The sequence below is a fragment of the Bison bison genome, unplaced genomic scaffold (assembly GCF_000754665.1).
Source record: "Bison bison bison isolate TAMUID 2011002044 unplaced genomic scaffold, Bison_UMD1.0 scf7180017864287, whole genome shotgun sequence".
NCBI classification, from domain to species: Eukaryota; Metazoa; Chordata; class Mammalia; order Artiodactyla; family Bovidae; genus Bison; species Bison bison.
Window position 1 is genome coordinate 1838382 of NW_011494859.1, and position 25994 is coordinate 1864375.

Here is a 25994-nt window from a genome sequence, read left to right on the forward strand (position 1 = left end):
TTCAGATGTGTGCCACAGATGTTTGTGGGATATTATATTGAGAGAAAAAGGATTGCAGATAAATGACCATTCGTATTAAACTCATAAGAAATATCTGTAAAGCGCTTGGTTGAAATAAAGCCCAAAATGGGTCTGCACGATTGCTGCGTCTCCTTTGCTCTCAGAGAAGTTAAAACGGTCCTGTGACCCATCTGCTTTGATCAGGACAATCACCATGAAGATATTTCTCTTTTAGTCCGAGGAGCCCCTTTGCCCTCTGAGCTGTTACTGTGAGAAGTAATTACTTGCTGAGGATCCTGGATCATTTTAGGGAGTCATTGGCCTGGAAAAGAAAATGCAACGTTTTTTTTCAAAGTCCTTAAAAAGAAAGTAAAACATCCTTTCTATCCTACGGTGGATATTGAGTGTCATTCATTTTTTTTTTTTTCCCCCAGGAGTGAGAGAGTCCCATCAGATAAGCATTTTTAAGATAATTGCTTCCATCCTGCACCTCGGAAATGTGGAGATTCAAGCCGAGCGCGATGGTGAATCCTGTAGAGTATCAGTAAGTTGCCTTCCAGCGCGGGAGATAACGTGTGCACACTTCACTCTGCCCCTCCAGTTTTGTACAACTGAGATGCCTTTGCACTTAGAGGACATTCATAGGTTATTTATTCTTAAGAGTAACGGTTTCTGTTTCCTTGCTGATAATTTTTTAAAGGAGCAAATCCTTTTCAAATCAGCTGCCATCAAGGTTCTGTCCCTGAGGGCAGGGAATTTAGGGTTTATTCAAAATTCTTTCTGATTGTTTGGTTTCCCAAGTGTCCTGAAGTCCATGGGATTCTACAGAGTATGGTCAGCTCATGAGTACTTCTGGTCTGTGCTTGCTGGGACGTGAAGGGGTATTGGACACCATGCTGGTGACTGACCCCAAGGAGCTTACAGTCTAATCGGGTAGGCAGGATTGATGACAAGAGTGGCCAGGATTTTGACGGTACAAAGGAGAATATTGAGACTGTGTTGCAAACTGTGAAGTGCTCTGTAGATGCTTTTAATACTGTTTTCCTGGTACCCAATGTAGATAAAGAATGTCTTCATAGGTGGATGGGGGAGCACCGCCAGTCACAAGCAGTACAGACAGCGTGTTGTGTGCTCTCTGGTGTGTGATGGTGTCAGTCTGGACTGAACTGGTCTTCTGACCTTGCGTGAGTGAGTCTGCAGTTGCTTATTTTAGGTCTTTCGTGTCCATTTATGGCCAAGTCCTGGGAGGTACAAAGCACGATTCTTGCTAGCAAAGACTTAGAATTGAAGTAACTGGGGAAGTACAGAAGACAATGCTGTGGATAATGAACGTGGGCACGAGTGTCATCGCCACTCACAAGCTGATGCTTTTTCCGCTGTGCATTTTATAACTCCGCTAAACCTGGCCCTGCCTCAAAGGAGCGGAAGACCTTTGACCGAGCTCATCGCCCCGTCCCACCCCCATACATCTTCCCTAAAAGAGAAATAATAGCTTTGGGTTTGGAGCCGAGGAGGGCTGCCAGCACCCTCAGCGTGGAACCTGCAGTCCGTGTGAAAGCAGGAAACGCTGGCGCTGGGCCGTGCTTGGTGTCCCCAGACGTGGATGTGCGTGTGCCTGTGTGTGTACGCGTGTGTGTGTGTCACAGGGCAGTGACGATGCTGTGAGACAGATTGTGGTGAGTGGAGAACCTGGTGCCGTACTGATGTGGGGAGTGATGGATGGGCCCTAGTACAAGCCAGACAACCCCTGGCCTGAGTATTTAGAGCCAGCGAAGCACAGAGCGTCCATGCCTCTCTACCCCCCACACCCCTGTAAATGCCCCCTGGTTCCTCAGGGCACCCAGACTCTGGCTCATGCCGGGGACAGGTGAGTCTGGGAAGATTGGCGTTGGAGAGCTCCTGTGTCTGTGGAGAAATGCAGGAACGGTGACAGATGTCCCCTGGCCTCCCCCCAACACCCCCACCCCCAGTCTCCTCTTCTCAAGGTGACAACCTGGCCACACCCCCGTCGTGGGTTCTTATCACATTCACCCCTCTCCTCCGACCCTCTCAGGGTGGTTGTACTTTTACATTTATTATGTGCTGATTTGCTGCATCTCTGTCCCTCGTGAGACTCCAAAGCCCATGAGAACATGGACTGTTCTGCTGACTGTGGTCCTGCCAGCACCCAGCACAGGGCCCAGGACTCCATGGACACCCGCTAAGTAAATGGGTGGCTCTCGGGGCTCCCTCGGCTCAGCGGGGCGCAGTGAGCCAGTGGAGGGGCCCTGGGCGGGGTTGACGGCGAAGTGGGAGGACCAGGGCCAGAGAGCCTCTGGGCACCTGTGCTCGGGGGTGGGGTGGGGCCCTCTCCCTCGAAAGCTAAGGCTCTGCTAGTAGTGAAGTGTTGCTCTGATCTTCTAGCGGATCTCCCACACCAGCCTCTGCAGGGACCTTCAGGGGAGAAGGCATGTGAATGTTCGCTGGCGGCAGCACATGGATGCCCGCTTCCCCCTCTAAGCTCAGGGACCATGTCTCCTGTTCTCCAGCCCTGATGCACACTGGCACCCACAAGTGTGTGTGCAAAGGCTGTGAAGGAGGGGTAGCGGGCACACTTGGAGAGGGGACAGAGGACACAGATGGTGGTGAAGGGATGGAGGAGGACGCCTGGCAGCTGGAGGCGTGGACGCCACGTGGTGCAGGAGGCCCTTCCCTGAGAGGTGATGGGAGTCAGAGGATTTGAGCACAGGTCTGTGATCTAGGCAGGTCTCGCTCTCCAGTTAGAGGCTGTGTCGAGAACTAACTGGGAGAGAGAAGTCTTGGGTCAGGACTGCCAGGGTTCAAACTCGGGTTCTGCCGTTTACTGATAGTGACTCCCCTTTGAGTCTGTGTCTCCTTCTGCAGGTGGGGGCGCTTGGCACAAGGCTCAAGGGCTTGAGTTCTTGACTGTTCTCATCCTTGTTGTTACATCGCCCTCCGTTCACAGGATTGGAGAACCTAAGACCCAGAGAGAGGAACTCTTTCTCTAAGGTCATCATGACGGTTCAAGGCAAAGCCAAGTCAGAGCCTGGCCAGTGCTCTCTCCCCCAGACCACTGCCAGCCTTGCTTCTTGGCCCCCCGGGGGTTGGGTGGTACTGCACCAGCCTGGGGTCCGCCCCCTTGGTGCCCGGCACAGCGCTGAGCATGCCGTGTGCGCTTGGGAAATGCTTCACTAAATGGTTGGTAGCGATTCCGGTTTGTGCCTCGGGTACATAGGGTGGACCTCCTGCTGGAAAGGCTGTCGGTCCAGATGCACTGTGCCTTCTGCTCGGTAGTTTTTATTTGTAATTAAAGCATGAAAATATGTTCCCTGCCTGCCACAGTTACCTTGGAGATGCAGCAGCATGCAATTACTTGGACACCAGAGGCAATTTGTTACTTGAATTTGGCGATTGGGGCCCACAAAACTCATCTGCTGCCTATGATGCTGGCCATTTTTGATGGGTTTAGCATCATTTAATTAAGCTTAAATGTAATTGCATGGCATTAAATCAGTTTCAGTCATCACCTTTAATCAACAGTCAGAAGTATCTACGGCCAAGCCATGCCCTACCACAGCGGATAAGAACCCATCCCGTGGTGATGATCAGAAAGTTCCAGAACTCATGGTTCTTTCTGTACTGGGTTCACCTGAGAGATGACAGGGAGGGGAGAGAGGCTGCGGGCAGGCCTTGGGCGGTCATGTTTGCTGCTAGCGGGCCGTTTACATATCAGAGAATGCAGCTCAGTGCTTTGCCTAGCAGTTAAGGACTTCTTGGTAACAGGTCAGATTAACAAGTTGGACACCTGCTACCTCTGAACCTGTTGCCTGCCAAGCTGTCCCCGGGCACTTAATGCTATCACATAGGGCTTTCTGTTTGCAGGAGAGGGCGGGTGGTGGTGGGGGGGTGGGGGAGAGCTGCAGGGTTAGAAGGCTCTTGGCCAGAAGTGGCCACAGCTGCCCCACCAGCTGAGTGAGTGAAAAGGCAGAGTCCTCCCACGCCCCCAGCCCAAGCTGATTCTCTGCCCACGCTTGAAGCCTGGTTAGGAGCTCTGGGCCACAGGCAGGTCTTCTATTTCACCCTGGTTTTTCCTCATGTGAAAAATAAAGGGGATTGGATTAGAATGATGATCCCTAAGTATTTTCCTGAGAACCTTAAATTAACCCTAGGCAATTTCTTAGGAAGTTAAGGGTCTTTGTCAATTAAGTTCAGGAAATGCTCTGTGAAATCTCTCTCTGTGTGTGTGTGTGTGTGTGTGTGTGTGAGACAGGGTATGTTAACAAGCCCCTCCCATGTTCAACTTACAGTCACTCTCCCCACCCCTGCGCTTGTGTTGGGTACAGCCAATTACTGGTCTTTGTAACTATTACTCCACAAGCCATACTCTGGAAAACCTGTGGCCTTCCTGATTTGGGGAGGTTCTTTCCTACTCTGACATTTTATTGTTTTGTAATTGTGTGTATTTGGGTAGACGGATTTTAAGTATCTGTAGGAGGGAAAAAATGGCCTGGGAAAGTGGTACAGTTATCTGTGTTAATTTTCATCGGACAGGCCCCACATTTACATCTTCCATGGCAGTCTCATCAGAAAATGAGTCCCACAAGCAATTCAGGGCCATTAGGAGGTAGCTCATGATGTTCCTGGATTGCCTTTCCACCTCGGAGTCCTGAAGCTCTCCAGGAGGCTCATGGCTGGGTTATCAGCTTTCCCTGGGGGATTCAGATGTGGAAATGAATACAGCAAGAACCTGGAGAGGAGAAGCAGGTTTTCTGGGGGGAGTCGTGAATGGGCAGCAAGGGTGACCCAGGAGACTCATGCACTTGGGTGAAATAAGACTCTGGGTGACTTGGTTATCAGTGACTCAAGGGCCACGTGGTAAGATTGGTACTTTGGGTCAGTAAGGGTCAGGATCACGTGCAGCTGGCTACCTGGGTGAGTTCTTGCACTTCTCTGGGACTCAGCTTCCTGCCTGTATGGCAAGGCGTTCCTATTTTTCCCAGCTCTAAACGTGAATATAAGTTATAGCATCCCAAGTGTTCTTCCCTGGTCAAAATGGTCCCTTACTTTTACTGTTTGTCCTAGCTTTCCACCTAAAATCACTTTTTTTTCCCCACGTGGCAAGTGCTTAAAGAATATTAGGAAGTTTGGGGCTATGAGTTTAGTATCACATATAAGTTTAGTGTAAGTCTGAGGTTAAGGTGAAAGCAGCTCTGCTTGGCAACTTAGGACAAAGGCAGTGTCAGTGCGCTATTGCCGATGGGGTAGGGGTGGTCAGCCCAGGGCTCGTTGCTGAGCATGCTGCTCTGGGCCGTGGGTCAGTTCAAGATAGTGCTCGAAACTGAGGCCCTCTCCTGGGCTGTGGACAGAGCACTACTCTGCAGCTGGAAGTTGCAATCACTGTGATTCTGCCTTCTAGCCCCTTACTCTTGGTGGATTATCCATTCCTAAGCTCTCAGTTCTCATTCTGCTTCCTTCACTCGAAAACCCTCTCCTCCCGTTACCCTGCAGCCGCTGGCAGTGGAGGCGGGGACAGGGCAAACGCAGAGGTGTTTTTTAAAGCCCTGCTGATTACTTGGTCCTTAGCAGGTCCTTAGGGCTTCCCTGGTGGCTCAGTGGGTAAAGAGTCCGCCTGCAGTGCGGGAGAGCCGTGTTCCATCCCTGGCTTGGGAAGATCCCCTGGAGAAGGAAATGGCAACCCACTCCAGTATTCTTGCCTGGAGAGTCCCATGGACAGAGGAGCCTGGTGGGCTACAGTCCACAGGGTTGCAAAGAGTAGGACACGACTGAGCGACTAACACCAGCAGGTATTATCAGTTTGAGCCACACTCTCTGGGCCCTGATGATCACTCAGTGGTGTGAGAGTGCAGGAGATGGCTGGGGCAGTGGCTGGGGATGAGATGGGGTTCTGAGGGGCCTAGAGTTGGCGAGAGGGGAGAGGGCGTGGTCTGTCCTCCACGCCCCTCCTGAACCCTTCTCCTGGGTCTCTTCCAGCCTGAGGATGAACACCTAAGCGACTTCTGCCGCCTGCTGGGCGTGGAGCTCAGTCAGATGGAGCACTGGCTGTGCCATCGCAAGCTGGTCACCACCTCGGAGACCTACGTCAAGACCATGTCCCTGCAGCAGGTGGTCAACGCGCGTGACGCCCTGGCCAAGCACATCTATGCCCAGCTGTTCCACTGGATCGTGGAGCATGTCAACAAGGCCCTGCACACCTCCCTCAAGCAGCACTCCTTCATTGGAGTCCTGGACATCTACGGGTAGGCCTGCGCCACTTCCTGCCGGTCGCTGGTGTCTTCCTGCTGGCATCTTCCAGCCAGCGGGGACCTCGGAGACCTTCTTGAGGGTTCTCAACCAGGGGATTGTGAAATACGGAGGGGAGGGGGCATTTGAGGTTGTGGTTGTCACAGTGACTGGGTCACTACTGGCACTTGGTGGCCCAAGGCCAGGGTGCTAGGTGTCCGATAGTATGGAGGACAGTCCCACAGAAAAGTGGACCATGTCAAACACCGGTGGCTCCCCCACTGAGAAACCCTGCAGGCACCCCTTTGTCCTACTGGGAAACTGAGGTTCAGAGAGGGTGGGGGCTAGCCCAGTATCAGCCCGGAGGTTTCTGTGACCTTGCATTCAGGCTTTGTGTTTCAGTTATGTTTTATTTAAGTCTGTCGTCCAGCCTCATTCACTGTGTCACCAATCAGGGTGATTGCTTTAGTGCTGTAGTTGTGCCCAGTGCTGTACAGGTTGATACTGTGGGTAGTCATTCAGTTCTAGCCTAGTGGAAACGACTGTTATCGTAGTGTATCTTGCAGGGAGAGGCAACCTGGCATGTGGATAGTGTACTTCAATAGGCACTGGGAGACTGCCTTTTTGACTCAGAGCCGTCACCAGCTCACTGAATGACCCTCTGCAGATCACAGCCCCTCTGGTCTTGAGTTTCCATTGCTCAAAACTAACAGAGCCACAGTCTCTCTGAAATTCATTCCAGGTCCTTCTGGAGTTGCTTAAAAAGACGCATACTGGGTTTAAACCTCACTGGCGCTTCTCTTATGATCAATGTCCTGCCCTCATGAAGCTAATGATAGATGAAATCCCCCTGAATTCTTTATATCCTAAGAGTCATGGCTTCTGTCTTCAAATTGGAATTCAGACCCATAGCAGTGCGGCGTTGTAAAAGCCGTGATGAATCGAGCGTGTGGTGGACCGGTGGGCTGGTACTTGCTTATGTCCGACTATAGCAGAGGAGAACCTCCTCTGGAAGCAGCTGCTTCCCTGAGCAGAGGGAGAGGCTGCCTGGCTCCATCTCTGCTGCTCGCGATCATCACGGGGCTTCCAGTGAAACTGTGTCACACACCATGGCAGGAATGCAAGAAGGACACGTGATTTCTGGCATCGCAAAGGCCTTGAGAACTTGCTAAAGAATTAAGTCACTGCATGAGAGTAATACAAGAGACAACAGAAGAAATTGTAGCAGGGTCCATGTGAGGGTTTGCACACTTAGTGCTGTGCGAGCATCAAGGCAGAAGAGCGCACGCTTATTGGCACAGTCAGGACAGGTTTCCTGTGGAAGGTGAGGCTTGAACTGGGTCTTTCAGAGAGAGAAGAGAACCCGGGTGGTGGGGGAGCCACTTGGGGAAGAGGAGTTCGGTCTGGATGGTAGGGAAAAAGGCACCTCGTAGGCGAGGAGGAGCACAGGGGAGGATGGCCTGGGGAGCCAGGACAACGCTCCCTCTCGGCGCTCTGCAGGGCCCTTGCTGAGTGGCTGTGGACACCCTGCTTACCCTCTGCTCCGTTGCTGCCGCTTTGGCTCAGTCCTTCCGATTTCCCTGGGCAGAGCCGTGCAGAAGAGCCTGTATGCCCTGGGAATGCACTGCTGAGCTGTCAGTGGCGAATTCTGTCCTTCATCCCTGTGCCATGAGCATTTTCAGGTAACTGAGTTTCCAGAAAACTGCGCTTTAGCACTGCCTTCTGATGTAAGACCCAGAGAAAGTTAAGTGGCCACATCTGACCCGGTTCTCTTAATCTCCCTGGGCAAGAATCTGGTTTTTTTCTTGAGTTTTCAGTGTGGGAAGATTAACGTGGAGACTCCTGGTTGTTAGTAGCACGTAGAAATACTATGGCTGTAGTGCTCCTGATACGCTGTACACTGTCACGCCTCGCTTCTGTTAGTGGTGCCTACTGTCTCAGCAGTCCTGAGTTTACAGACGGTTGCCCCCCTTCCAAGGTCCCCAGTGAGAGGCTTTGCTTACTAACGAGGAGCGGGGGTGACTGTGAGTTGGGCGCCTGGTGCTGCCGAGTCTGAGGTGTCAGCTGGGCCCTTGGCAAGCTGGGATTGTGTGTTTGTATTTGCCGTTTAATTTTTTTAAGATTTTTTTTTTTTTAAACGTGGACCATTTTGAAGTCTTCATTGAATTTGTTACAATATTGCTTCTGTTTTACCTTTTGGTTTTTTTGGCCGTAGGGCATGTAGGATCTCAGCTCACAGACCAGGGGTCAGACCTGCAACCCCTGCATTGAAAGGCGAAGTCTAACCACTGGACAGCTAGGGAAGTTCCTGACCATTTAGTTTATTGGTTTTTATAACGGAGTTCATTTTCTCTAAGGCCCTGTGACCACGCAAAGGGGAGAAGTAGATCACAGGGGAGACTTGTCTGTGGTTTGAAGGGGCGCTTGTCGGTGGAGGAATGGGGATCCACAGGACTCTGTGTCCTGTTTCTGGGGCAGGCTTCTGACCTGTCGCCCTCATCTCCATGTAGCCCTGGGTTCCTCTGAGAACTTCTGGCAGCTTTCCAGTGAGACCAGGTCCCCCTGCAGGAGCCCCTGGTCAAGCCCTCTCAGGCGTTCCCTCCCCTGGTTCTTCCTTCCAGGCATGCTGTGCTGTTTTCTCTGTTTAAAGTCCTTGTTCTTTCTCGGAAGCTAACTTACTTTTTCGAACCTCGTCATAAAGCGGTCATATTTACAAAGTGGTTCGCCTCCTCCTGGGAAGACAGATGCCACACACAGTTCCTCCTCCAGCCGCTCAGTCAGTCGGCCTCACGCGCTGTGGGCAGAGTTCAGGATGGCGAGGTAGGTTCAGGGTTAACTTGCCGCCATCTGACTGGGCCGTTGGTTGCCAAAGCGCTTACGGACAACCTTGATGCTGCATACGCATGCTCCTCAGCAGTTCTGGGCTGCTGAGAAATCATTGTATAAATTTGGGCTTTCTTTTCTGGTCAGAGGGTGTGGAATGAACTCTTAGGAGATTAAAACCAAAAACTTCACCGCAAGAAAGCAGGTGACTTGAATTTGGAGGTATTGGGTTTTTTTTAAATTAATTTATTTGTTTTAATTGGAGGCTAATTACAATATCGTAGTGGCTTTCACCATACATCAACACGAATCAGCCACAGGTGTACACATGTCCCCCGTCCTGAATCCCCCCTTGGAGGTACTGGCTTTGATCCAACAGGTCAGTGACATCATTTATTAACCTGGGGGAAAATGGCAGCGTTTGGTGGAAGTTTGAGATTTACACTGAGCTGCTTGCAGTCCTCTCCCCTCCCAGTCATGCCGTCTTTCTGCTTTATTTCCTTTGGACTTACACACCTGCTGGGTGTCTTTCAGAAGCCTTCAGAAGAGACATGCTCTGAGAAACCCACTGAGCCTGGTGCTCTCAGCTTCCTGAGAGTGGGCCCCACACCCGACACTAGCTGTCGCCCTCTCTGACCACCTCCCTCCCCTCTCAAGCGCCTTCCTGTCGCTAGGATGTATTTACAAACAGTATGGCTACGGGAAGGGATTCTTCCATGGCATCCCCAAACTCCAGCATTATTTTTTATTTTTGAGTTTCCCACCCAAGTCCCTGGAGAGGAAGGAGACCCTGTCTCCCGCCATCTCCCGCATGGTGTCTCAGCCCGAGTACGAGGACACCGTAATGCAACAGAAGATGCCCTTGGGATGACCTAATGCTTTTCTACTTTCTTACAGCTCCTTGTCACCTGTGGGCAAAAGAGAGCTTGTGGAAGCTGGAGAGAGTGGCAAGGAGGGCGGGGGTGGGATTCTGAATACATTAAACCCCACTAATGAAGACGAAAGGAATAAAGGGTTCTCTCCCTCTCTGAAAGAGAAAGTCACTCAGTTGTGTCCAACTCTTTGCGACCCTGTGGGCTATACAGTCCATAGAATTCTCCAGCCCAGAATACTGGAGTGGGTGGCCTTTCCCTTCTCCAGGGGATCTTCCCAATCCAGGGATCGAACCTGCATTGCAGGCAGATTCTTTCCCAGCTGAGCCACAAGGGAAGCCCAAGAATACTGGAGTGGGTACCTTTATCCCTTCTCCAGGGGATCTCCCCTGGCTAAAGCGTTTCGGGCTCATCAGTCAGGCTCATCCTGGAAGCAGGTTGTACATAGTGTAGGTGAGCCACTCCAGGTTTTCCTATAAATGTTCCAAGTGTTACTATAGAACCTGTAGCTAGAATGAATAAACACTCACTTCTGTATATATAAGCAAGCGGCATGTAAGCCAGCATCACACATACACGCCTCCGCTTATCATGATGCTCTGACAGGCGGTTTGTTCAGACAGTAGAAAAGGCTGTGAGCACCTGAATCAATTATGTGGGCCACTGCCGCCTCCACCACCACTCTGACGAGCCCCCTGCTCAGAGGCCCTGCCCTCAGGCTCCTCTGGACACTCCTACACACCCAGTGTCCTGGTAGAAGTCTCCACCTCCCACCCCCCACCCCTGCCGCCTCTCGCTCCCCTGCCACCTCTCACTCCCCTGCCTCAGGTCCCAAAAAGTGCAAGGCAAGCCACAGCCAGAGCAATTTAGCCAACCCAAGCCAAGCTCTCTTCCTTGACTGCAGACCTGTGAAGCTGCCTGCAGGGTCTTTCTTACAAGGCAGGGGTGGAAATTCACAGGACAGACCAGGCAGCTCTTAGCTGGGGTTTCCCTTTCAAGTCGCATTAACGTGCATTTGCCTCTACAGGCTTCGTTAATTGCAGTCATAATTTTTTGTTCCTCTCCCCTCCTCGAGGCAATGAGAAATAAATGGCTCCAGTTTGAGAAAGGTACACATTTATTTGTCTTTGACCTGAGCCTTCAAAATGCCAAGGTGGCAGGAGGCTTCAGCTTTGGCCAGCTCATTCTTGACGAGGACAGTTGATGCTGGAGACTTCTGGAGCAAGGCAAGGATAGATTCCTGCCTGATGCTGAGGGAAGCATGGGCCCCCAGAACAGGAAATGGGTTTGCTGGAATCTCGTATCCTTCCCAGTTCTTGTGTTACTTTCTCGCGTATTGCCTAACTTTAAATTTGCATCCTATTCAATGTTTTCTAATGATTTATGTTAAAAAAAATTTTTTTAATTGTAGTTTAAAAACCCACACAACATAAAATTTACCATCTTAACCACTTTTTGTATACAATTCAATAACCTCAAGTGTATTCACATTTTTGTGCAGTTGATCTCTAGAACTTTTTCATGTTGGAAAAACTGAAACTCTATACCTGTTAAACAATTCCTGTCTTCTCTTCACCACAACCTAGGAGAAGGGACTTTCTGTCTCTATAATTTTGACAACTCTACATATTTCATGTAAATGAAATCATACAATACTTACCTTCTTGTGACTGGCTTATTTCGCTTAGCCTAATGTCCTCAAGGTTCAACCATGTTGTAGTGTGCGGCAGGATTTCCTTCTTTTTTCAAGGTGAATAGTACTAAGTTGTATGCATGTACCACATGTTCTTTATCCACCCACTGATGGATGTTTGGGCTGCTTCTACCTCTTGGCTATTGTGATACTGCTGGAATGAACAAGGAAGGGTGTGCAAGTATCTCTTCTTTTAAACTCTTTAAGATATATAGCCAGAAGTAGGATTGCTGGATTATGTAGTAATCCTATTTTTAATCATCTGAGGATTATGTGGGAATATAGTGCTTCTATTTTTAATTCTTTGAGAAAACTCCATGTTGTTTTATAGTAGCTGCACCACGCTACATTTTTACTGGTAGTGCCCAGAGGTTCTAGTTTCTCTACATCCTTGCCAGCTCTTGTTGTTTCTGTTTGTTTGTTTATAGTAGCCATCCTAGTAAGTCTGAAGTGATTTTGATATGTATTTGATAGGTATGATTATGGTTTTGTTATGCATTTCTCGAATAATTTTGATCATCTTTTCCTATGCTTCTTGGCCATTTGTGTATCTTTATAGAGAAATGTTTTAAGTTCTTGGCTCATTTTTAAATTAAGTTATTTACTTTTTTTGTTTTTGTGTTGTAGGACTTCTTTATATATTCTGAATATTAACTCCTTTTCAGAAATATGATTTGCAAATGTTTTATACCATTCCACAAGTTGCCTTAAATGATATATTTTAAGTAAATTTCTCAAGTTCACCATTTTCCTCCGTCCTTTTGATGGAAATTCTTTGTTTCTTTGTTATTTTTCTTTCTTGGTCTCACTCTTTCAAAACAGACTGAAAGATAACTTCATGATCCTAAGTGATTTATTTGGAGAAGACAACCTATCCCCTCCCTCTGTCCAGTATGGAAAGGTTTCATGGAGGGTGGAGGGGGAGAAGTCAGTGATTGCATTTGCCCTGAAGCCTGTGAACAGTGACCCAAGCTTGGACAGCCCAGAAGATCCCTGGACATGTCTTCTTCAGGGTAGACATGTATAGCCAGCCCAAGGTGCCCAGATCCAGCAGATTACCTCTTGCAATGGGTTCTCCCTGGAATCTCTGAGTCTTCCAGGAGACCCTTGTAACTCTGAGTGCTTGAAAGTCAAGCTCAACCTTCTGGAATTGCTCTGACATAGCCCTTTGGAGCATGCCTGAAGCCAAACACCACTACATACTCTTAAAGCTTCAGTAAAGTCCCATTTGTCTCTGTCCCTGCCAGCACCCTCATGAGCTCACCCTCCTTTAAAGTCCTGTAACACCTACAAATCTCTACTAGTTGAGGTTTCCTGGGGTCTTCCTAATAGCTCTCTCTTTTGGGCAGGGTTCATGATTTGCCTTTTGCAGCTCTTACATTTCCTGGGACAATCGACTGATGGATTGGGAGAGAGTTACCATATGATGGGCATCTTCCTGCCCCATATCAGATTTTCAGACATGGGGGAGAGGCAGGAATTGGAGCACACTGCAGACGGAATGGACTTAGATCCTCCAGAAGACCTGTTCTTGACCTGGGGATGTGAACAGTGCCTAGAACTTTGCTCTCCCTGAAGGACAAGTCCCATGTGTGGGCCTCTGGGCACAGAGAGAAGCACAGGAGCAGGACTGAAGTTCCCCCATTCTAAGGTGCAGCCAGTGCCCAGATTGTTGAGGAAAGAGATCGAAGGGGTGGCCTCCCTAACAGACTGTGAGGTGCCCTTGTGAGATTTCATGGGTTTCAGGAGGGAAAGAGACCTTGAGAGGACTTGCTTGACTTTCGGCAGTCATTCCCTGCCTCTATGTCTAACATTCCCCCCTCTATGTCTAACCTGTACCACATAGCTTCTCTTTTGAGCTTTGGTGGAAGGGTAGAAACACAGGGCTAAGCTAAGAATGTCTAATTCCTGTGCTCTGTGCCATGGGGGAAGAACTGTTTCCCAACCTTCAAAGCCTCTCATCTCCTCTCTGCTCCGGAGGGAGTGGTTCGTGGAGGTTAGTAATTAACTCAGAGTGACAGGTTGACTTCTTTTTATTGCAGTTTCACTTTCCCATGGACATTATCTTATTTTTATAGAGGTACTTGTATCCCTTACCCCACCCTGAAGTCAGGCAGAATGAGAAGGGAATTGTCTACTTTTTTGCTCTACTTTGAAGATAGGCAGACGTGGAAGTGGGAATGTTAATTGTACCACCTTGGCTACAGATCCCAGGCCCCAGCATTAAGCCTTATTCTGTGTCTTGACCTCCCTCCCACCCAAGGATTCTGGACTAAATATTCTCAACATTGACTTTACAGGGGAAATCCAGTTCCCTCTCACATATAAATTTCTTGGTGATATTTTAATGTGAACTATAAATGGATCCATTGTATTTATTTTTAAAAGTCATCTCTATTGATGACAAGAGATCATTTAGAGAAGTTGCCTTATCTCCCTAACTGGCCTTTTCTGAGGTCAGTCATCTTAGACATTTTCCGGGCTCCCCAAACCCCTCATCCATTCATCTCTGGCCGGCTGGCATTACAGTATAATTACCCTAGATAGCAGAGGAATTGTTACCAGATAATATCTTAGAAATAGGGAAATTAAGAGCTAATTTCAGGCCATCTCAAGTTAATGAGAATGTTCTTTGTGGAGTGCTACCAATGTAAACCTTTAAAAAATGACGAGTGGGATATATTTAAATCCTTTATCTTTGGAGCTTGATACGGGCTCTGCAAGTGCACCCAAGTGCTGTTATCTGGCCAGTTGCTAGGGTGGCTCTTTTATCTTCCTTCTGGGTTTTATTAATTAAAAGTTCCTCTATGGCTTGGCTGTCATCAGAAACCTTTCTTGAGGTGCAGAAAGGAGGCTGTAGGGAGAGGAAATGAGGTTCTAAGAGACATGACTGGGTCTGTAGGACCATCATCTGGGCTGAGAGGACCCTAAGCCAGGGTGATGGCTGGCCGACCCAGTGCCTCCCTCCTGCATGGTCTGGACTGCCTGCAGCTTGGACTTTGCGACTTTGATCCTGTTTTATTGACCTGGAATTACTTGTCTTCCATGGGCATGACCAAAGGCTGTTCTTTAATGTGGTTGTCTCCAAGCAGTTGATTCCTTTGATTTCAAGATGATTTCCTGCCTTTGCTCGTCTTATATTTCGGTGCGGGGGTGGGGGAAGGTGGAGAAGCCTGATGTGTTCTGGGCACCAAGCTAGCCCAGTTGGATGGTTGGCACATTTATTTTTGCAGGTCCTTCTGCTTAGGGTGCTGACTCTCTACCACCACCACCACCACCACCCCCCCTAACCCATCAGGGGTGGCTCCAACATTTCTACTGGGGAGCGGCAGTTAGGGAGCACAATCTGTTTGGAAGGTTTGGCATAATTCTATGTAAGATTGAGAAAATTCAGTTGCCCATACTAACAGTGAGAAGGCCAATGCTGTGAAGGTTCTGAAGGTTGAAGCCTGTGCCCGGAGCCCAGGTCCCTCTTTGGCGTTCTCTGTTCTCCCCATCTCCACGTGCTCAGACACTTCCTTCTCTGGGAAGTTATCTTCTTGCCCACAGCCCTTCCTAGTCATCTCTCCCTTTCCTTCTTATTTATTTATGCCCATAGGTGTGTATGTGCATGCTCAGTCATGTCTGACTCTTTGTGATCCCTTGGACTGTAGCCCACCAGGCTCCTCTGGAATTTTCCAGACAAGAATACTAGAGTGGGTTGCCATTTCCTTCTCCAGGAGATCTTCCCAACCCAGGGATCAAAGCTGGATCTCCTGCATTGCAGGCAGATTCTTTACCACTGTGCCACCTGGGCAACCCCATTTATGCCAATAATTAAAACTTTATTGAAAAATGGATACCAAAATAGGAGAGCACTATTGCATACCTTACACAATTAAACATCATTACATTATCTTGGTAGATGAGAATTGCTGAGCTGGTGAGGATTTCTGTGAAAGAACACAAATTCAGGAAGTTGTATGGATCCTTGATGTTGCTTCCTTCTAAATGAACGCCTTCTGTGAGGCTGGCCTTTCCTCCCACCCCTGGCACAACACTGTTGAACAACCTACACAAAACACAGTCGTCTGAACATGACTGAGAGCCGTAAAATCCTGTAACAACCTGGACATTTTACATGAAGTCAGAATTTGGACTTTGAACCAGCCATTTCTTTTTATGTTTTTTCTCTTCTTCTTCCAAGCAAGAGTGCAGTAAATCTCTCGCCAAAGGCATGTTGGTCCTTTCACAAGCCCAGCCTGTCCAGATCTCTAAGGCGACATTCCCAGGGAGCAACACACCCCTGGGTGCACAGCGTCCCCTTTCTTCTTCTTTTTATAATATTTATTTGGCCACTCCAGGTTTTAGTTGAGATGCATGGGTTTAGTTGCCCCGAGCCAGGTGGGATCTTAGTTCCCTGACCCAAGGGATCGAACCCGAGTCCCCTGCATTGCAAGGCAGACACTTAACCCCTGGACCACCAGGGAAGTCCCCTTCCTTCTTTCTTAAACAGAACTTTTACTCCTTTCTGAGTTACTGTGCTCTCAGAAATCACTCTCTCTGGGTTCAAATATTGTGTCTTCTGTCTCCTGACTCTCTGACTTTGGACAGGTTATTTGGTTTTTCAGCAGTAGGATGGATTAGTGAGAGACCCCAACTCTTGTTGATTGTGGGTATTCAGTGAGCCCATGAAGCCTCTGGAACTTGGTGCTCTGTAGATGCCCATTCACAGGGTCCCTGCCAGCTCATTCAGCCAGGTGCGTGAATGAGAAAAAGGTTCCTCTTCCTCCTGGATTTCTGCCCTTTCTCGCCTGCTTAGCCTGCTGCCCTTGCTCTGCAAGCATGGGGGCCCCATTCATTGTGGCTAAAGCTGCTGATGCTATTATCATGCTCCCAGCTTGGTGGGTGATCACATCCATCCAGTCACATAACTGACTCTCACTCCCCATGCCATTGGTCATTTGAAGTCCTCTCATCTCCGCCTTCCTTAATGTCTTTAGAACCTTCCTGTTAACTTGGCTACCACCAGCCTAAGCTATACCCTAGCTGGATTTTCCCTAAATAATTACTCCAATAATAAATCCTTATTCAACCTCCTGCATTCAGTCTTGTACACCTTCCCACAAATCACAGTATTTTTCTGAGATGGAAATTCAGTTTTCATTTCTTAATTTCAAATCCTGCTAGTTCTCCCCATTTCTCCTGGAAAAATCTAGAAGTGTAGCATACAGGGCGTCCGGTGGGGCCGTGCCTGGCTGTGTGATGCCGCGTCTCACCTGTGTACCCGCCTCCCCTTCCCCAGCAGTGATCCAGCCATATCATGAACGTTTCAGTTGAGCAATTGATGTCAGTGTTGATGATCTAAAGTATAAGCAGCTCAAATAAGTCCATTTTTAAAGTTAAAACCCAGGAAATACTTCACCAATCACAAACAGTTCACAAAATATGGACAACTAGAACATACACTCACACCCACAGAAAGATCTTGAGCTTTATCGATAGTCAAAGAAATTAGAATTTAAAAACATTTGTCATGTAACAGTTAGCCAAAGATTTTTAAAAGTTAATTTATATTATTGACCAAAGATCTGTGATGCATTAATACTCCCAGTGAGGGGCAGGAGGGACAGAGCTGACTGGAGCACGAGGCAACTTTGGGGTGATGTGTCCGACATGATAGAAATGCTCTGTATCTGATTGTGATGGTGGACACACGTAGTGTAATACTGATCAGAACCTCATTGAAATACATCTTCCAAACCGGTGCATCTTATTGTACATAAACTACGTCAAACATGAATTTTTTTAAGTTTTTTAATTTTTAAAATTTTATGTATTTTTGGCACTGGTCTTTGTTGCTGCTCACAGGCTTTCTCTTGTTGCAGCGAGTCGGGGCTGCTTTCCAGTTGAGGTGCGTGGGCTTCTCACTGTGGTGGGAAGAGCTCGCGGCAGCTTTTCTTGCAGAGCTTGGGCTCTGGAGTGTACAGGCTCAGTAATGTGGAGCCCCATGGCATGTGGAATCATCCTGATTCCACATGGGAAAGGGCTCAAACCCAAGAATTGGCAGGCAGATTCTTAACCACTGGACCACCAGGGAAGTCCTCAAACCTGAATTTAAAGACAACCTTATTGACCAGGATCAGGAGAACGAGACCCTTGCGTACACTGGGAGGCTGGGGTGAGGGCAGGGTGATAGCATCAGTTGGCTCCATCTTTCTGCAAGGTAATCTGCGGCTACCATTTAAGAAAACAAATCCTGACATGGTAATTTTCCTTCTAGAACAGCATCCTAAGAATCATGAACTCAAAGATGTATATCTAATATTTGTCACAGCAGCAATAGCAGCTAAAAACTGGGGAAAGAAGCAGAATGTCCTTCAATAGGTGACTGGTTACATTACGATTCATCTGCATGGGGCATTGCCAGCCCAGGAAGAGCCTTTGTGTGAATCGGAAAAAGGCATCCCTCTGGGGCAAATGCTGCCTCCTAGACTTGAAGGGGACATCAGCTAAATTCTAGCCCCACTGGTTCCCTTGCCTGGGCTCCTGGGCAAGTCTCAGGCTGAAAGCAGCATCTCTGATCCATAGGACGGTCCACGAGGCAGACGTTAGAACTGATGTCTTTGAAGAACAGCGGCATGGGAAACTGTTAAATAACCAATGGGAAGTTAAATGATAAATATAGGGATGATTTTACATATAATTCTACTTTTCTTCAAAAATAGAATCACTGGAAGGACACATGCATGCGTTCATGCTAAGTCACTTCAGTCGTGTCCGACTCTTTGATACCCAATGGACTATAGCCTGCCAGGCCCTTCTGTCCATGAAATTTCCCAGGCCAGAATACTGGAGTGGGTTACCATTTCTTTCTCCAGGGGATCTTCCCGACCCAGGGATCAAACCCACGTCTCTTATGTCTACCTGTATTGGCAGGTGTGTTCATGTGGTTCGCATGAGTGACAGAATCGTGGGTGACTTTTTCTTACACCTGCTTTTTCCAAATTTTCTTGCTGTCAGTACTTTTTTTAGTTGTGAAAAGACATACATTCTTACTCTCCTGTTTGATTCTAAAGACTCTATTGTGCTGATACCTGTGACAGCAGTCTCAAGAGCAGATGGGACTTCTGTGCTGGAGTTAAGGCGAGAACCGCAGGGAGCAGAGGATGAGGGCCGCCTTGCTGAAGTCCCAGAGATCCCTTTGGTAAATGGGGACATCTCTTACTTTGTCCTTTGGTCTTTCCGTCCTGTAGGTTTGAGACGTTTGAGGTGAACAGCTTCGAGCAGTTCTGTATCAACTATGCCAATGAGAAGCTCCAGCAGCAGTTCAACTCGGTAGGTTTTTCTGGACCCAGAGATGTCGGGTGGTGGGGGGAGTCACAGACAGCCCAGCCCACTTCTCTTCCGTCCAGGGTCAGTGGGCTCCTGCTCGACCCTGACCTGCCCTTGGTTTCCTGGGGTGCCCCAGCTCTAGGCAGGCACTCCCCACTGGTCAGAAGGAGGTCAGAATTGGGACAGCTGAGTCAAGAGGGTCAGTGATCCTCTCCTTGGCTTTGACTTCCACTCTTTTTGAGCCCAAGCATCTGGGGTATTTGAACAATCACAAGCCACCTGTGAGGCTTCTTGCGATTGGTTGAGGTATGACAGTGCAGGTGAGTAGTAGAACATCCTAGGGAAGGGCTCACATGGGAGTGAGGATCACCTTTGTCATTGTTCAGTCGCTTAGTTGTGTCTGACTCTTTGCAACTCCATGGACTGCAGCACGCCAGGCTTCCCTGTCCTTCACTATCTCCCGGATTTGCTCAAACTCATGTCCACTGAGTTGGTGATGCCGTCCAGTCATCCCCTTCTCCTCCTGCCCTTAGTCTTTCCCAGCATCAGGGTCTTTGCAAATGAATCAGCTCTTTGCATCAGGTGGCCAAATACTGGAGCTTCAGCTTCAGTATCCGTCCTTCCAATGAATATTCAGGGTTAATTTCCTTTGAGTTTGACTGAGATCACCCAACTGGGCCTTTTTTTTCTGCAGTCATGACTGTGGCTGGTGCCCAAAGCCTTTCTGATGAGTATATCCCATCCTCCGGGACTCAGAACCCATGTGGTTGAAGCTCAGGGGAGTCAAAAGTTAAGGTGTGTCTGTAGTTCACTGACCCGACTTTTTGCTTTTTATGCTAGCACGTATTCAAGCTGGAGCAGGAGGAGTACATGAAGGAGCAGATCCCGTGGACCCTGATTGATTTCTATGATAACCAGCCTTGTATCGACCTCATAGAAGCTAAGCTGGGCATCTTGGACCTGTTGGATGAAGAATGTAAGGTAAAACTGATGATGTCATTGAATTGGTTCAATTCTAGGCTTGGGATTGGGGGGCAGAGGACAGCTGTGTGGTGCAAGGGAACATGTGAGATCTCAAGACTGGAGTTGCATCTGATTAGTCGGCCTTTAGTTTGCTGGGAGAAGCCTTGGTTCTATTCTGCATACTAAAAGGTACCAGCAGGTAACGCACTGAGCGTGACTGGCAGATATTGCTACGTTGGTGAACAATGTCTTTGGCAGCGGCTGGGTGTTAAGGATTGGCATGATGTGATGGTGGTGTGGATTTGGTGCCCCACATCTCCTAGGTGCTGAGGAAGGACCCCAACTTCTAGACAGGCATCCCGGAGAGGGGGGGTCAAGAGCCCAGGATCGTCTTTACCATGCAAGGTGGCTTGTGAGTGGCAGGAGCCATGTGGCTTGGTGGCAAGTGAGAGCTGTGGATTTCCCCCATGCAGCTTGTCATGGACACTGCCTGCTATGACAAGAGGAGCCCTGAGTTGCCAGCGTGGAGAGAACCAGGCAGGCCTGGGCGTGTGGGGCAGGGGAACTCCCATGTTATCAGTCACCTGATTGCTTTGGCCTTTGGTTTTCTGCTCTATGAATTGATGGGCATTGGATCTGATGGTCTTCCAAACTTCTCCTGATTTGGTGTTTGGCGATTATGGTAAATGTATGCCAACTCCTTGAGGGGTGGAAACTCTAATTAAGAGGTGTAGAAGCCACTTGGGTCTCGGCGTTGAAAGGGAAGAGCCCAGTTGCTCTTACTGTCTGACCTCCCATGTCTGGGCTGTGGAGAGTGGCTTGTGGCATGATGGTTTGGGAGGAGCAGGTATTTCCTTTCCAGAAACTTTCACTGCCTTTGAAAGTGAGAAAGACTGAAAACAGAACAGTGGAAGACAAAGTGAAACTACACTGAGATCCACAGCGTGCTTTTATCTGATGGTTTTCAGCACATTCTCAAAGCTGGGGACTTGGTCTGGTGTCAGACTCAGGAACAGGTAGTTCCTTGGGGTGACAGGGGCTGTGTTGGCTCGCCCCCGCCCCCATGAGGTTGTGATAGAGGTGATAGAACGGTTGTCCCTTTGTCCCTGCTCGGGCAGCCCAGGCCCTCCAGTCGCCCCCGCCCGGCGTGCACCCCTCCCTCACTGTCTCGGTTCCGCGTCCACTGCCAGCGGCTCCCCTCTGGCACTCCGTGTGAGCGTGCTCCCCTCCCCTCCGCCTCTGGTGATCCTTTCCGCAGCCTCCTCCAGCTCCACACCCCCAACCACGCCCTCCGTCCAGTTCTGGGCCTCTGAACCAGCACAGCCCCCCGGGCCCAGCTCCAGGAGGGCTCTGGCCCTTCCCTCCCTTACCCAGCGGTGACGTCCAAGGACAGACAAGGCTCTGAGCTGGCGGCTCAACCTGGCTCTGCGATGAAGCGCTAACTGTGCTGCAGACCGCAGCCCCTGGGGGCCCGTCCTCGCCTTTCTCCTCACACAGGCCTCTCACAGGAACACCCCACTGCCTCAGGGGAACGGAGTCTGTGAATTCAGCAGCTGCCCTATCGATTTTCCTTGATCTACCTTGCCTTTGGCAGGCAAGCCAAGGTCACTTGTGGGTTCGTTTTGGCTCCTGGTTTGAGGTTCTCAGAGGTGCCGCTGCCCAAGGGAGCGTGTCCCCAGAATGTCAGGCTGCAGCGGTGAGAACACTGGTCACTGCACGGCGAGAGACCTCAGGCTGCTGTCCAGAGGCGGGGGGACCCAAGCCCCTGGGTGAGGGAGCGGGGTGCACCCATTGCAGCACGGGGCTGGGGAGCTGGTGGTTCTGGGGGTGGTGGAGGAGGGCTTAGCGGTGCGGCTGGAAAGTAGGCAGTGGTCTCAGGGAGGACCAGGGTGCAGACATGCAGCAGTTTTGAAAGCGCCCCTCACAGAGCCCTGGACTTGGCGGCCTTGAGTATTTCGGATGCAGCGGATCCCCACACCTTCCTGTCTCTTCCTACCGAGTGCACACTGCCTGTACTACTTTCCAGAAGCCGAGGGGAAATAAAACCAAGCTGCGTCTGTATGTCTGTATGGATGGTCTCTGCCTTATGCTCTATGGTGCCTTTTGTTTGGGTCAAATTTTTAAGATTAGGGGATTTAAGTTTCAGACTGTATCCAACTCAAACTCCTGCCAAACCCCCAGAAGGTATTGGTTTGGCCAAAAAGTTCATTTGAGTTTTTCTATAACATCTTATGGAAAAAACGTAACGAAATGTTTGGCCAACTCAATATTATGCACCTACTGTATATCTGGTCTTGAGGGGAAAGCCCTCAGGAGAAGGGACAGGGGTCTCCCTGCCAGCCAGCAAAGGGTGAAGAGGGACAGGATGGTACTTGGGAAGAGCCTGGCCTGGGCGAGGGGCCCATGGAGGGCTGTGGGCAGGGCCCAGGGACAGCACAGTGACCTCAAGGGCAGGGCACACCAGGTCAGAAAGAGTGCTGAGCTGCACCTGGCCAGGGGGTTCTGTTACATGCTTGCTTCCCTGCCCCTGAGGTGCCTTAGAAGGGAGATCTGAGGTAAGCTGGGGTTTCCCGCTAGTCCCCAGGGGAAGGAGTTGTGCGCATATCGAGATAGATAGGGGGTGGTGCTGTGAGTGTGACACACGCAGCCTCACTGGCCGCCAAGTCATGGTTGTAGCAGGGGAAGCAAGATGAACACCAAATTGTAGGACTGACGCAAGAGCCCACGGTGTGGAAACCACTTTCTGTGAGATTTAGCTGCGGTGGGAATTCAGACTCATTCAGTGTAGTCGGATACGGCATCTAGTAACAGATGGATTTTTAAAATTTTATTTCTTTTTTGGCTGTGCTGGGTCTTCATTGCCGCGCATGGGCCTTCTCTTCCGGCACTGCTCTCTAGTTGGGGTGAGCGGGCTTCTCACTGCGGTGGCTTCCTTGCTGTGGAGTGTGGGCCCCAGGTGTGTGGGCTTCAGAAGTTGTGGTGCACGAGCTTAGGTGCTCTGTGGCATGGGGGATCTTCCTGACCAGGGAGTGAAGCCCTGCCCCCTGCATTGGCAGGTGGATTCTTAACCACTGGACCACCAGAAGAATCCTAATAGATGGATTTTTTTTTAATTTTATTTTATTTTTAAACTTTACATAATTGTATTAGTTTTGCCAAATATCAAAATGAATCTGCCACAGGTATACATGTGTTCCCCATCCTGAACCCTCCTCCTTCCCCATACCATCCCTCTGGGTCATCCCAGTGCCCTAGCCCCAAGCATCCAGTATCGTGCATCGAACCTGGACTGGCATCTCGTTTCATACATGATATTTTACATGTTTCAATGCCATTCTCCCAAATCTTCCCACCCTCTCTCTCTCCCATAGAGTCCATAAGACTGTTCTATACATCAGTGTCTCTTTTGCTGTCTCGTACACAGGGTTATTGTTACCATCTTTCTAAATTCCATATATATGCGTTATTATACTGTATTGGTGTTTTTCCTTCTGGCTTACTTCACTCTGTATAATAGGCTCCAGTTTCATCTACCTCATTAGAACTGATTCAAATGTTTTCTTTTTAATGGCTGAGTAATACTCCACTGTGTATATGTACCACAGCTTTCTTATCCATTCATCTGCTGATGGACATCTAGGTTGCTTCCATGTCCTGGCTATTATAAACAGTGCTGCGATGAACATTGGGGTACACGTGTCTCTTTCCCTTCTGGTTTCCTCAGTGTGTATGCCCAGCAGTGGGATTGCTGGATCATAAGGCAGTTCTAATAGATGGATTTTTAACCAATAGTTATTGCTTTTGTCAGAAGCCATGAAACTGTATACTTATAAAGGGTGCGTTTTGCTGTATGGAAATTGTACTGTAATAAGTCTGACTTATAAATCCTCCTCTTGGAGGAACGACCTAGCAAGGACTGATAGGAATTGAGACATCAGTGCGTGTTTTCTCTTAAGTGGCATACTTGCGTTTGAACAGGAATTTTGTGAAAATGAGACCTTGACCCCTAGAAGCAGTTCCAGTGGATGAAGGCACAGTGTCTCAGGCTGGAGAGACAGAGGCAGGCCTGAGTCAGGGAGGCAGACTCTGCCCTGCTGACTGGGATCCTCTCGTTCCATGGAGCCCAGCCTGAGGGGCCGGCGAGGATGAACCTTCCTGGTCATGATATTGTTGAGGCAGTAGAAGGACAGCAGGCTGCACTCGGGAGTCAATACCTGCTGTCTCCTGACCAGGTCCAGCCTGCTCTTATGAGAGCTGATTGAATACCTGCTGTCTCCTGACCGGGTCCAGCCTGCTCTCGTGAGAGCTGACTGAATACCTGCTGTCCCCTGACCTGGTCCAGCCTGCTCTCATGAGAGCTGACTTTGGATGAAGACCAAGGCCTTGTGGTTTCTCCAGATGCAGCCCCAGGGCGGCTGGCTGTGAGCAGCTTGGAAGCCTGTGGTGGACGGAGGGCAAGCGGCTCCTACAGTCATCTGCCTGACAAACCCCAGGTTCCCTTCAGTGAACCTCTGAGGGGTCAGGCGAACAACAAGATCATCTCCCGAGCTGACGGGGAAATGGAAACACTGAGATGAGAGGGCAGGGGTAGGGGGGAGTGCCCCCAGAGCGGCTGTGTGAGCAGGGGTCACATGAGGGGAGAGGCGCCCTGGGCACAGGGAATGTCGTGTTTGCAGAGCCTGAGATGGTCTGGTTTGTCCCGGGCCTGTGGTGGTGGCCGGCGAGGGTGGGAAGTAGGAACCATCGAGAACGGGAGACTTGGCCTGGCCTGCCCAGCGAAGGTGTCTGGGGGATGGAAGGGAGTGAAGAGGGGGAGAGACAGGATCGGATGTGACTGACTTTTCAGCAGGGCTCCCTGAGAACCGTGAAAGGTAAGCTGGAGAGAGACCGTGGAGTCAGCAGAGCAATGGCCACACTGCAGTTGTACGGCCAGGAGATGCCGAGAGCTTTTGGCTGAGGAGGGAGGCAGCGGGTGAGGGCCTTCATGGCCCCGCACGTGACAGCCAGTTGTTGGTTGGAGCAGTTTCTAGGGACTTGTCTGGGCAGAAGTCTGACTTGGGTAACACGAGGAGCGAATAGGAGTGAGGCAGTGGAGGGGGCGAGTCTGAACTCCTGAGGAGGAGCTGAGAGAGAGGGAGGGCTGGAGAGGATTCAGGAGAGGGCAGATGGGCCACTCCTGGTACCCAGGAGGCAGGGGTGTGTGCTTGGGAGGCCGACCAGGAGGAGAAGCGCTCCCTACCCTGAGGAGGGTCCGAGGCGTTGTGGTCTGATGAGTCTCTGAATGTAGAGCGGGAATGTGAGGTTTCCTGCTTGGCAGCCTGCTTCCCTGTGACGGAGGAGACAGGGCATCTGCTGAGAGGCAGCAGGGTTAGAAGTTCGAGGAGAACAGAGGAGGGTGGGGACAGGCTGCCCTCCAGGGAGAGACGAGGAATACCAAGTGCAGAGATGTGAGGTCCAAGACCATCAGAGACTGAGATGTATTTAGGTGCTGTCAAGGCACGGTCGAAGTCCCCTTCGATCCGGGCACAGCGTCTTAATCTACAGAAGTGCTGTTCACTCTAGAATTCAATTTTCTTTTTTGGCACTAAGTTATACTCAATTACCAGCAGAAGTTGATGAAGGGAAGGGAAGTTGGTGTGTGATCTCAGCCAGCCACCCAGGTCTGGGAAAGGACAGAATGGGTGGCTGGGTTGGTCTCAGTTCAGTTCACTTCAGTTGCTCAGTCGTGTCTGACTCTTTGCAACCCCATGGTCTGCAGCAAACCAGGCCTCCCTATCCATCACCAACTCCCAGAGTTTACTAAACTCAGGTCCATCAAGTTGGTGATGCCATCCAACCTTCTTATCCTCTGTCGTCCCCTTCTTCTCTTGCCTTCAGTCTTTCCCAACATCAGGGTCTTTTCTAGTGAGTCAGTTCTTTGCATTAAGTGGCCAAAGTATTGGAGTTTCAGCTTTAGCATCAGTCCTTCCAATGAATATTCAGGACTGATTTCCTTTAGGATTGACTGGTTTGATCTTCTTGCTGTCCAAGGACTCTCAAGAGTCTTCTCCAACACCACAGTTCAAAAGCATCAATTCTTCGGCACTCAG

General features: G+C 49.6%; 1 protein-coding gene and 1 pseudogene across 1 annotated transcript in view; one reads left to right on the forward strand and one right to left on the reverse strand.

Moving 5' to 3' along the window:
- MYO5B (myosin VB) overlaps window positions 1-25994 on the forward strand; it is a 200438-nt gene that overhangs the window by 79527 nt on the left and 94917 nt on the right. Inside the window, exons 9-12 of the mRNA XM_010849816.1 lie at window positions 435-544; window positions 5992-6257; window positions 18864-18945; window positions 19783-19923. Of these exons, the coding sequence (XP_010848118.1) occupies window positions 435-544; window positions 5992-6257; window positions 18864-18945; window positions 19783-19923 (599 nt within the window). The remainder of the gene's footprint in view (window positions 1-434; window positions 545-5991; window positions 6258-18863; window positions 18946-19782; window positions 19924-25994) is intronic.
- Window positions 15521-15925, reverse strand: LOC104995809 (annotated as a pseudogene).